A 12,039-nucleotide genomic window follows, 5' to 3' on the forward strand; every position below is an offset into this window, starting at 1 on the left:
AGGTATAGATAGGAACTTCAGTCTGGTGCAAGTGATGCACTATATTCTTGGTGCTTGGGGGGCAACAGTGGGAGGGTTTGTAGTGTCCTGGCCCCACTGGTGGACCTCCTGATGGCACCTGGTATTTTTGGCCACTGTGTGACAGAGTGTTGGACTGGAGCCATTGGCCAGATCCAACATTGGCTTCTCTTATGTTCTTATGAGGAAAAGAGCTTGGAAGCTGCTGGAATCCCCAATACAAGGAGGGGACAGAGAAGTAAATGTGCTCTGTACACAGATGTCTTGAATTTCGAATAGGACTCTATGACGGTCAGGTTACAAAGGTTTCAGGGTGTGTGGAGGGGGGAGGCCCATGCTACAATGGCGTCCAATAGGTTTGAAAGGTAATTATTAACTTGAATTAAGCAAATAGGTCTAAACTTGTTAGTGTCTATGAAAGTGTGTTTGTTTTACTTCTTTCATTCCCCCTGCCCTTTACTGTGCCCCAGATAGCAGAACACCTTTTCCTTCTGTCACGGGCAGCCGCTAGGGAGGTTCACTAATGGCTGCCACCACTCTGGTATGGGTCTCCTTGGGAGGGCCCAGAGCATCCCCCTACCCCTTGTTACAGTAATTTCCCCTGAGGTGTGAGGACCTAGACAGAGTTTTATTAATAGATTTAATGAAAACTTTAGATCAATAACAAGCAGGAAAAATGAGCAAAGTAAAGGCTGGTAAATCAGTAAAAATAATAAACCCTAACACATCTATCTATACAGTCCTAGCCTTCCCTAAGTACCTGTTCACAGTCTAACTCACCCCTTGTTGGATGAGGGAGCCCTCAGTCTGCAGCAGCTTTACCAGCCCTGCTCCCTGAAAGAAAACACCCTCCAACTCTGGGTAAGGCGTTTTATCTCCTCCTCTCAGGTACCACCCTCTGTTCCCCTGCTGGTATAGTTTTCCCTCCAAAATCTCTTGTTACCCGATCACAGAGGAACCTGGAAAATGTAGGCCCTGATGACTACTCCATTACAGGCTTCCCTGGAGCCACCAGGCCTCCCCAGAGCCTGTAGGCCACACCATTATAGGCCCATGATCATGACACCTTCAATGACAATTACTAAGAATTAAGCAAATTTTGTCCTTGGTTACATGTTTTGGTGACACTATCAAGTGAAAGAAATGGAGCTCCAAGAACTTTTTTTTAATGAATGGAGGTTAAGAGGGCATTTAAGGATACACCTTTATGGAATTTGAAGAGAGTAGTTGCCAAAATGCCAAGATAATGACACAGTTCCAAGTGAAGTAAGACATTTGTAAATTGGAAACCTCAAGAAGTTGATTGCTTTCTCAAGTTATCTGAGCAATTTTAGAATGTACTTAAATGTCAGAAATTATTTGGTTATTCTAGAACAAAAATAGGATTTGAAGGAGAGATCCCACTTAATTTATTATACAATATCCCTAGTTCAAAGATGGTTACCTTAGGAGATTTAAGTTCTCCTCGCCGCCAGTTAGTATCAATTCTGTGCTGTCTGATGTAAGCACTCTTCCATGGACTATGAATGAAGCCTGGTTTTATTACTTTCCTTCTCTTTATATGTAAGGGTTCATCAATCCCTATAAAAATTTAACAAAATCAGAAATCAGAAACACACACAAAGGTCAGTTTCATCCTTGTGTCAGCCTTGCTTTACAAAACACTAGGATCATCTCTAGACTTATATCCTATTTAAGCATTTTATTTCAGACTTCATTCCTTAGTACCTACTACCCCTTCTTATCCCCCTTTTCTTCAAAATCATATGTAGTATAATTTTCATCCCCCCCCCCATAATTCTATTTGTTGAAGATATTAATGTGTTCCACACTGTCAGATTTTATCACATTTTTATACTACTGTTTACTTATTCTTTATCTTGATGCCTGGAATTCAAAATTTCATGTCTCTGACACTCACTTAAAAATGTTTTGTTCTCTAATTGTTTTCATTCACTTTTTCTTCCAAAGGCTATGCACGTCTTTCTTTCTGGCTCATTAGTAGGAGGATCTTAAGGTTCTGTTTTATCCTCTATCTTTACCCTCTGGTGCATTTCATTACTAGCTTGAAACTGTAGTTGCCAGTACATGTGGATCAACACCCACTTCAGAACTGTTTGTTCTCCAGCCATTTGATCTGCCAAATCCTGAATATAACACAGTCTTTTTTACAAGATGTTTTAATGTACAACAGGACTTTTAGCACCAAGCGATCTAGCCAAACTTCATCAGTTTAACAGCAACCCTATACACTGGCACATGTCTTCATCCTATGCTATCTTCATTAAAAAAACTACTACCATTACTTCAAGACTACATATATGAATCTTTACCACCTGCACACTTAAGTTACCTTCTTTTGCTCTCACTGTAAGTCATTCTGCCTTTCAGGTTTTTATAAAGAATTACATATAGTACTCATACTTTTAAAAGAATTTGCTTACTATTCATTTTTCACCTATAAGGATGACACTCATTATAAGAACTGACTAGAAATTATTTTCAGTTTCCTACAATTTTCTTTTTTGTTCTTTGCATGTAAAAGTTTCTACAATCTATCCAGATTGTTGTTCTTATATTCTATGTCATAAACAATATAGATGCTCAGAAGTGGCAGTTTTTAAATTATTCCAAGTTAAATTTATTTACATTACTTATAGTCCACCTTTGCATTAAGCATTTGGTACAGAAAGTATACACTTAGTTAAATTATCTTGTACTATTGTTAATATATCTGAATTCACATTTCAATGAGCCTTACCCTCCTCCCTGCACTTCTCTCTCCACAGAAGGTTGTCCTCTGCCAGAATTCTCCAGTATCGACATGTCTGTGCTGCCTGCAGCAGATCCTTAGGTTCCAGGAATGAAAGCACGTAGAGTGCCAACTTTAAACAAAAAATGAGGTGTGACATTAGCCCCATTGAGATTACAGTACTTAAAGTAATTTAATGAATTCTGGATATATATTCATATAACCAAGTTCAGATTAAGCACAAATGCATAGTATGTATTAAAATGAGACTTAAAATCAGAAAGGCCAACAAATAGTTATGATCAAACATACCACTGGGACCATCAGCACTCACCAAATATGAGACAGTCACTCATCCAGTTTAACAGAGTGAGTTGGATAAGCATATTTTCTGAAGTAGTAGAACTGTAATTGTACAATATCCATTTAACGTGAGTCAAAGTACTATATTTAATAAGGCAGCAAAAGGTTCTGAGCTCTCATACTGGGTTTGAAATGAGTAAGAAAAATGAAAGACATCTATTTAAGTTCCCCTTGATGAAGGGGCATTTTCTACAAGATTTAAATCACCTCCAGAGGCAATTAAGTGAATCACTCAGGAAAGCCTTAGAACTCCATTAATTAATTCAAGACAGAAAACCTTCCAAGACTTCACAGTTTTGCATATGCATAGTCATACTAACACCTAGATAGAAACGAGGCAGGAATTCATGTAAACATGAAGGAATTATTGATGTTACAATGAGTACAATAATTATACTATTAATAAAATGAGTTTGTAGTGTGAATACACTAGTTACCAAAATGTGCTTCGGGTGAATGAGAATGGGTTGTGGAAGAAGCTGAAGGCATGCACAAGAAAGAAAGAAAGAAAGAAAGAAAGAAAGAAAGAAAGAAAGAAAGAAAGAAAGAAAGAAAGAAAGAAAGAAAGAAAGAAAGAAAGAAATCAGGATTCAAAGGGGAGAATCCCACATAGATTTAAAACAGCCCCCCTTCCCCAATATGCAGGCACATTTGGAGATTAATCAGGCAGGCAACAAGAGATTAGGGTTACATGCAAGCATGAGAAGATGGAAATGGCAGGAGTCATTTATATGTTATTCACCTGCAATACAGGGGTTGGGGAATAAGCACCTACTATGACTTATAGTTTGCAGGTTTTAAAAAAGGAAGACATGCAACATTAATAAAGAATGTGGAATACACAATCCTTATTTCTGAAAGAAAGCTGACAGCACTGGGAATAGAGAAAAGAAATATATAGGCATGCACACAAAGAAAGTTGATGGCAGAAAAGTGTGGCAAAGTTTCGAATGCTGGGGAATATGCAGCAGGATTACAAATGTGTAAGTCTAAAAACATGCAGTTAGTTGTTCACATGCACTGAAGACTTTTTGAGAGAAAGGACAGTTAGACTGAACTAGAGTCAACCTTCTGAGACAGAGAAAAATAAAATTGACACAGCAATGACAGGCAACAGGCCACGAGGAAGAAAGAAAAATTCATATAAGCAGAAAACTGAGACAATGATGAAAAGTCATTATCAAAGTAGAATTTAGACATTTTACACGCAAAGAACAAAAGGAAGAACATGTAAGACACTAGAAGTTAGACAGTCACAGAATATGATAAACAGTACTAAAATGGGAAATAAGTTACAGGTATTTAAATAAAGGAGTACAAAAGGAAGACTGCAGGAGGAAAGGAAAAGCAGGAAAAGCCAGTTCTGTCAATAACACCCCCCCCCCGGTCCTATGGACTCTGTTCCTGGGGGGGGGAGCTGTCCATTTAGAAAATTTATACAATAAGCTCAGTATAAGTCTGAGAGAAAATGAATATTTATAAAATGTACTAAAGAACTAAAATTATATTATCAAAGAGAAAGTAAAGACATACAAGAAGGCTGTTTAAATTATTGTTTTTATATGCATTGTTGTAATTCGCCTTGAGTCTGCTGTGTGGGAAGGGCGGGCTAGAAATTAATTAATTAAATAAATATACTACAGATAGAGGGATATAAGACAGCAGAGGTACATTTTATTTAAATGTTAACCTATTTTAAAAGGTTACGGACCTGCCAAAAGCACATGAGAAGATATCCAAGATGTACATATATAAATAGGGTAGAACAAAATCACTGTAAAAAGCAAAGAAAAACATGCTTAACAAAATGTATGTTCACAAAATAAAAATTACAAAAATGTAAAAACCACAGTATGAGTTTATCAAGCCTGTAGTTAGTAGCAACACAGATGTGTGTGTTAATTACCCCAGGACACTTTAAAATACCACACATATCATATAACAGTCAATTTTAAACATGTGTCAATATTATTTAAAAAATGAGTTATGAGCAATGTGATTATTAACACAGCTTCACACTCCCATTGCAGGAACGTCCATACTTTTTGCAAAGTAACTGGCAACAATCCTCTTTCATACAATTTCCTAGAAAATAATCATCAATATAACAAGGCAAGAATGCTTCCTTCAGTTTATGTGGGACCCAGTTTTCAACAATACCACAGGGACATGAAGAACTGTGTGAACAATTTTGCATGGTGTCATTAATACAACGAAGTTGAAAAACAATATTTAAAAAGAAAATAATTTTGTGCTTTATATATAACTTTAAAACTGAATTTCTTTCATAGGGATTCATCTTATATTCTAATAGGGAAGTCAGGAGATCTTTGGATACTTAAATCCAGTGACTAACAGTGAAGTCAGGATACCGTTGGATACTTAAATCCAGTGACTGGAGCTGTGAATGGGCAAGACAAACCTGAAAAGGGTCCTAGGTAGGGGTGTGCAAAAAAACCCACAACCCGGTATTTTTCGACTTTGGGTAAATCAGACCTGGAAAATATCGGTAAATGCCGAATTTCCCCAGTCCAATACCAGTAAAGTATTGTAAAGATTAGGTAAATATTCGGTATTGCCGAAAATATTCAGGTCTGATTTCCCCACCAGAGGGAAAGGAGACATGTTAAAATGCCTTCTTTCCTTCTGGTAGCCCAGGCAGATTTCCTTGTCAATTTCACTCCCCACCTGTTAGTGAACTTGACAAGGGAAAGCCTCCTCTCTCTGCCTTCTCTTCTCTAACTGACATGGGGCAGGGAGCCCAGGTATGTTTCTCTGCCTGCCCTTTGCTTCCCCAGCTGGCCACTGCGGCAGGTCGGCTGGGGAAGTGAAGAGCAAGCATGAAAACATACCTCCTTCCCTCCCTGAGCCTCTCAGCTGCTGCAGAGAAACTCAGAGAGGGGAGGGAAAGTTGGAGAAGACATGTTTCTTCCCACCCCCACTTTCTCTCCCCTCCCTGACTTTCTCCGGAGACGTTCACGGAGGGAAGGAGGCATGTTTCTATGCCTGCCCTTCCCTTCCCTTCCCCAGCCAACTCGCCATGGAGAAGGTCAGTTAGGGAACCCAGGCATGTTTAAAATGCCTTTCTTTCCCTCCCCAAGATCAGGGAGAGAAAGAAAGGCATTTAAACCCAACAGCTGACTGGCTGTTAGGTTTAACGGACTCCTTGTATTCAGTATAATATAATGTTCCGACAAGTGTTCTAACAGCCCTGGCCACACTGACCGTCCCACATAAGCACTAGCACTTTATAACAGATGGCTGCCACATTCTAATTTTAATAAGTTGTATTTATTGTATTGCTTTGTATTGTTTTAGATGTGACAATCGGTATTAATTGTATACTGGTTTTAACCGTTGTAAGCTGCCCTGAGCCGCCTTGGTGGGAGGGCGGGGTAAAAGTCTAACAAACAAACAAATAAATATAGCAGAATGAACCCCCCCCAAAAGCTGGCTAATATTGGCTTTTTTGGGTTCAGCTATAGCAGTATCTGTATTATGCTTATGTGATACCTGAAAAAAGATCTGTATTCAGCTTATGTGATACCCCCGAAATACCAATAAGGTATTTTTGGGGTATTTTTCCGGTTTGGCTATTATTGAATGCACACCCCTAGTTCTAGGCTTGCAGAAAAATGTAGGCAGCTCAAAAATCCAAAAATAATAAAAGTAGCACCTATAGTTTTAAGCAACAGATTCCCTCAGTGGCTATTTCTAGGCAACCACAGCATGCTAGGCTTCAGTTTCTGTGAGTAAAAAGGCAGGGGGAGAGGGCAGGGCCCTTTCAAGTCGTATTTTGGCCTAGGTTTGAAAGGTGGAAGACTGACTGAGGCCAGACCTGGCTAGGGTTGCCAGCTCCAGGTTGAAAATTTCTGGAGATTTTGGAGTAGAGTGTGATGAGGGCAGGGTTTGGGTAGGGGAGAGGCCTCAACTGAGTATAATGCCATAGAGTCCACCCTCCAAAGCAGTTATTTTTTCCAGGGGGCAGATCTTTGTTGTCTGGAGTTCAGGCATAATTCTGGGATATTTCCAGGTCCCACCTGGAGGCTGGCAACCCTAGGCCTGGTTGCTCGCTACTGTTCAACAGCAGCCACCCTGAAAGCCAGTGTGGTGTTGTAGTTAGAGCTTCAGAGTAGAGTCTGTGAGACCCAGGTATGAATTCTTATCTTGCTGTGGAAGCTCACTGGGTGATTTTGGACCAATCACATACTTTCAGTCTAACCTACCTCACTGAAGAAGATGAAGAAGAAGAGGAGGAGGAGATTGGATTTATACCCCGCCCTTCATTCGGAGTCTCAGAGCGGATTATTTATTTATTTATTTATTTATTTATTTAAGGCATTTTTACCCCGCCCTCCCCGCAAGCGGGCTCAGGGCGGCTTACAGGGGGCACAAGCCCAGCATAAAACCCAGTAAAACAATAAAATCACAAGTAAAACAATAATAGTAATAACGATTACAAACTCCTTTCCCTTCCCCTCCCCACAACAGATACCATATGAGGTAGGTGGGGCTGAGAGAGCGCTTTCAAAAACAGCTCTTTTTTTTCAGGTTATACTACCCTCCAGGGGCTTAAAAAAATGTAATTTTTTTTTAAAAAATTAAGAACAGCTCTGACAGAACTATGGTTTGCCCAAGGTCATCCAGCAGCTGCATGTGGAGGAATGGGGAATCAAACCCAGTTCTCCCAGATAAGAGTCCACACACTTAACCACTACACCAAACTGGCTCTTGTGTGGGTAAAAAGAGCTGTGGTGTGGGTAAAAAGGAGAAGAGAACAATGTAAGCTGCTTTGGTCGCCACTGTGGAGAAAGGTGGGATACAAATGAATAAAGAATAAATATAGTTGGAGATGGGAGGCATATATAAAGTAGGTTGGTGAATGACTGCAAAGGAGAGAATGAGGCAGGGAGAGGATACAGGGATTGCCAAGAGAAGGCAAAGAAGTTAAGAAATTCCTAGAAAATTTGGGGAGTGAGCCTGGGAGAGTGGGGTTTGAGGAGGGAAGGGATTTCAGAGGGGTATAATGCCATAGATTCACCCTTCAAAGCAGCAAATTCCTGCAGGGGTAGGTTTGCCAGCCCTTCCCTGACCACCAGTGGGGGATGGGGGGTAGGGTTGCCAGATCCAGGTTGGGAAACTCCTGGAGATTTGGGAGTGGAACCTGGGGAGGACAGGGATCTCAGTGGGGTTACAGTGCCATACAGTCCACCCTCCAAAGCATCCATTTTCTCCAGGGGAAATAATCTCTGTAGTCTGGAGATAAGCTGTAATTCTGGGGAATCCCCAAACCCTATCCAAGGAACTAGTGTTGTCAACCTCCAGGAGAGAGCTGGAGATCACCTGTAATTACAACTGCTCTCCAGATGACAGAGATCAGTTCCCCTGGAGAAAAAGTCTGCTTTGGAGGGTGGACTTTATGGCATTATACCCTGCTGAGGTTGCTTCCCTTCCCAAACCTCATCCTTCCAAGGCTCCATCCCCAAATCTCCAGCAATTTCCCAGCCTCAAACTAGCAACCCTAAGAGGAACTGATCTCTGTAGTTGGGAGATCCATTGTGATTTCAAGAAATCTTCAGCCTCTACCCAGAGGTTGGCAACCCTAGAAGGAGAGAAGGAAGCAGGAAAAGGAGAGAGACTATGGGACTTTCAGGAAAGGGAAAGAAGAAATAGTGGAAAAGGGGGAAGTGAGATGCCTCCTGAAAGTCTTTGCGGGTTCCCACTTGTATAATCTAACAGGCATTAGAAAAGGTTAAGTAGAGGGGCAAAATAGAAGGGGAAATGAAGGGAGAATTAAGAAGTCTGAGGATACAGGCAGTCTTGAGATGGAAAAACCTTGTGACTGCCCTAAGAACAATTCAAGAAGATCTGGGATTGTTACTCTAGGATTCATGTCCCATCCACCCAGACAGCAGACCCATTAATGTTGATCCTGCAGCTGACTCTGCTCCTCTTGTGACAGTGCTGACCTTACTTTTTGGTTTAAATTCAATGCCCTTATCTATCCTGAGGGTGCTTATTTACATAGTCACATGACTACCTGAGGGAAAGCCTAAATCTCCACTTGCCCTATAACATCTCAGTTTGTAAACAGATGACAGCCACTGCTCTCAAAGGATTTCAAAGACATTTTTCATCTTCGGGATAAAAGGTTATAACTGAATATTTGGTAAAATAACTAGCCACAGTTGTACTGGACTATGGCAAAGGGGGGGGGGGAAGACTTCATGCGGCAAAGAAGAATAGAAGAATAGATCAATTCTAGCTATTAAAATGCTTCCTTGATTTTAAATAAAAATAGTGAACAATAAGAAAGATCAGCCATCATTAACAATGAATGTCCAAAGTATTCAGACTGATGGCAATGTATTGTGGAATGGATCCCCCCCCCCAAACAACAACAACAACAACACCAATTTTACCAAGATACAATTACCAGCCCAGGACCATTAAAAGCCAAGCCCAACCTCGCTCTGAAGATTGGGTCTAGTACTTAATAGCCTGCTGCCAATCCTTCCTGTCATTTATCAAACAAACATGTGTGGGGAAGACAGGCTGGAGGCAGGGAAAAGTTAGCTAGCAACAGCAGAGGCCTTATAGGCCTTATACAGATCTGAATGTTCCTGAGCATTCCTGGGAGCATCCACTGCTGCAGGGATACATGGGAACTGCAGTTTCCAATGCTTCCTGGTTCAAATATTAATTTCACAAGGAGGGAGTGGCAGGGAAGTAGGCTTACCAAACGCCGGCGGGGGAAATCTATTTCCTGGCAGGATGCGTGCCGCGGGGGACGGCTGTGCGCGCTGCACCCGCCGTCGCGAAGGCTGGGTTTGAACACCCCTTGGCTTCATTTTTTCTGAGCTCTCTCAGGGTTCTCTGAGAAAGCTTGGAAAATCTAAATTAATTACAGGGCTTGTGGCTGGGGGCAGAAGAGAAATACACCATCACGAATGAAAGAGTAGTATCAGGGCAAAGAAAAAGGTTCTTAGAATTAGTTTTACCAAGCAAACAGCTGTAACAAAAATGGCTGCCATGGAAAATAGAGGAAAGAGCCATTAATGTTTCACAATGCAAACTGTTTTAAAAATTATGTAATATACAAATTAAACTAGACATAGCTGGTTAAAAATATTTACAGTCCTTTCTAACCATGCAGTATGCAATCAGAATGCCTATTCCTTTTTTAAGACTCCCCAACACAAAGAACTGCGCTAGCATTTTATGTTTGGCACTTCTGCAAAGACAAACATTTGCTCAGACATCAATAGTCATGCCAAGCCACAAGCAGCACTGAAGTCTCTGGAGACGTTCCTTGGGTTTTGAAGAACAAGGCTGTAGATTTCTTGCCTGAATAAAATGGTGCCTAGAGCCATAGACAAGAATGGAAAGTTTATTTATTTACAGTGAAATTTATTTTTCAGTTATCCAATAGGAGGGCAGTCATAGCCAATGGAAAGAAGCTCCTCCCTGGAAGTAATTGTGGTCATTAACTTTTTGATGACTCATAGTGGAAGGGGATTCTCTCTCAGTCTCCCAGACTGGTACAGAAACCCCATAATTAAAATTATTAAAATAAAATTAAAAAAATAAAATAATTAAAAACATACTAACTCCAACAATTAAAATAAAACAGTAAGGGAACAGGAAAAAACAAAAGTCCATGCTCCAAGATTCTTCCTCTGGGACTCTAACAGTAGGGAGGGAATGATTGCCCCATTCTAGGACCTCTGAGAAAGGAACTTCATGGTAAAAGAACAGATTTTCCATTCTGCAGTGGTCCAGGGTGGAGCAGTCACAACCAATGTGTTGTACAAAAGTACTGTATTCTAGGGCCAGCCATCTCAAATATAACTAGGGTTGTCAAACCCCCCCCCCCGGTTTGCCAGGGGTCACCCATTTTTTGGGGGGGGTTCTACCCACCGCCGGCCAGATGGCCAGCGGGGGAAGCCCTGCCCCCAACACCCACAGCCACCCATCTCTCTCCCCTTAAGTGTGTGGAACCCGTGTTTCCTCCCAAGCCCAATCTTCGCAAGCTTGCAGGGAAATGCCAGCTTCCAGCTCTCAAAAGGGAAACGCGGCTGTTCTGAAAGGGGAAACGCCAGCTCCTGCATCCAAAAGAGAAACACCGGCTCCTTCAAGTGCAGGGAACTGCCATTTCTGGAAATCCTTCCAGCTCTTAAAAGGGGAACGCGGCTGTTCTTAAAGGGGAAACGCCGGCTCCTTCAAGTGCAGGGAACTGCCATTTCTGGAAATCCTTCCAGCTCTTAAAAGGGAAACGCGGCTGTTCTTAAAGGGGAAGTGCCGGCTCCTTTAAGTGCAGGGAACTGCCGTTTCTGGAAATCCTGCGCACAGGCGGGGGGGGGGCGGATGTCCCCAACGCGATATCATCATGTCGGGGATTCCCCGCCCCCTCCAGGAACGCCCCCAAAGTCCCCCGCTGGGGGTGGAAGATGGACTTGGCAACCCTAAATATAACCTCTCAGATCTTGCTGGAGAACTCTCCTACCAAAGAAGGCATCAGTGGATGCCTCGTTGTCAATGTTATAGTGTTCAGTGAAGGTATACACCAACTTCTATGTAACTGCCCAGCCCAGCAGGCCACCCTTAAGGAAGGAAATGCTTTGGACTCTGCAGAGGTAGTTGCTCCCCTAAGGGAATGAGCTATAACCGTCACCCTCTAGCTTCACAGACCAGAGCAATAAAGTCCCTAATCCACCTTCCCATGGTGGTCACCAAACCCTCGAACATTAGAAGACTGCCAGAAGAAGACAAATGGAATAAGACTTCTTTGTGACCTTAGTTCTATCAATATAAAAACTCAAGGCCCTCTTGACATTCAAGAAGTACCCCTTCCCTTTCCTGCAGAAGTTTGGGATTAGGAAAAAAGGAGGGCAGAACAATTTCCT

At 41.7% G+C, this 12,039-nt stretch overlaps 1 protein-coding gene across 3 annotated transcripts in view; it reads right to left on the reverse strand.

Moving 5' to 3' along the window:
* FBXW7 (F-box and WD repeat domain containing 7) overlaps nt 1–12,039 on the reverse strand; it is a 204,690-nt gene that overhangs the window by 12,452 nt on the left and 180,199 nt on the right. For all 3 annotated transcript variants that reach the window (XM_015409052.1, XM_015409054.1, XM_015409053.1), the window contains 2 exons: nt 2,780–2,903; nt 1,463–1,599 (listed from right to left, as the gene is read on the reverse strand). In XM_015409052.1, coding sequence (XP_015264538.1) covers nt 1,463–1,599; nt 2,780–2,903 — 261 coding nt within the window. The remainder of the gene's footprint in view (nt 1–1,462; nt 1,600–2,779; nt 2,904–12,039) is intronic.

This window comes from Gekko japonicus, unplaced genomic scaffold (assembly GCF_001447785.1).
Source record: "Gekko japonicus isolate JY-2015 unplaced genomic scaffold, Gekko_japonicus_V1.1 scaffold24, whole genome shotgun sequence".
Taxonomy (NCBI): domain Eukaryota; kingdom Metazoa; phylum Chordata; class Lepidosauria; order Squamata; family Gekkonidae; genus Gekko; species Gekko japonicus.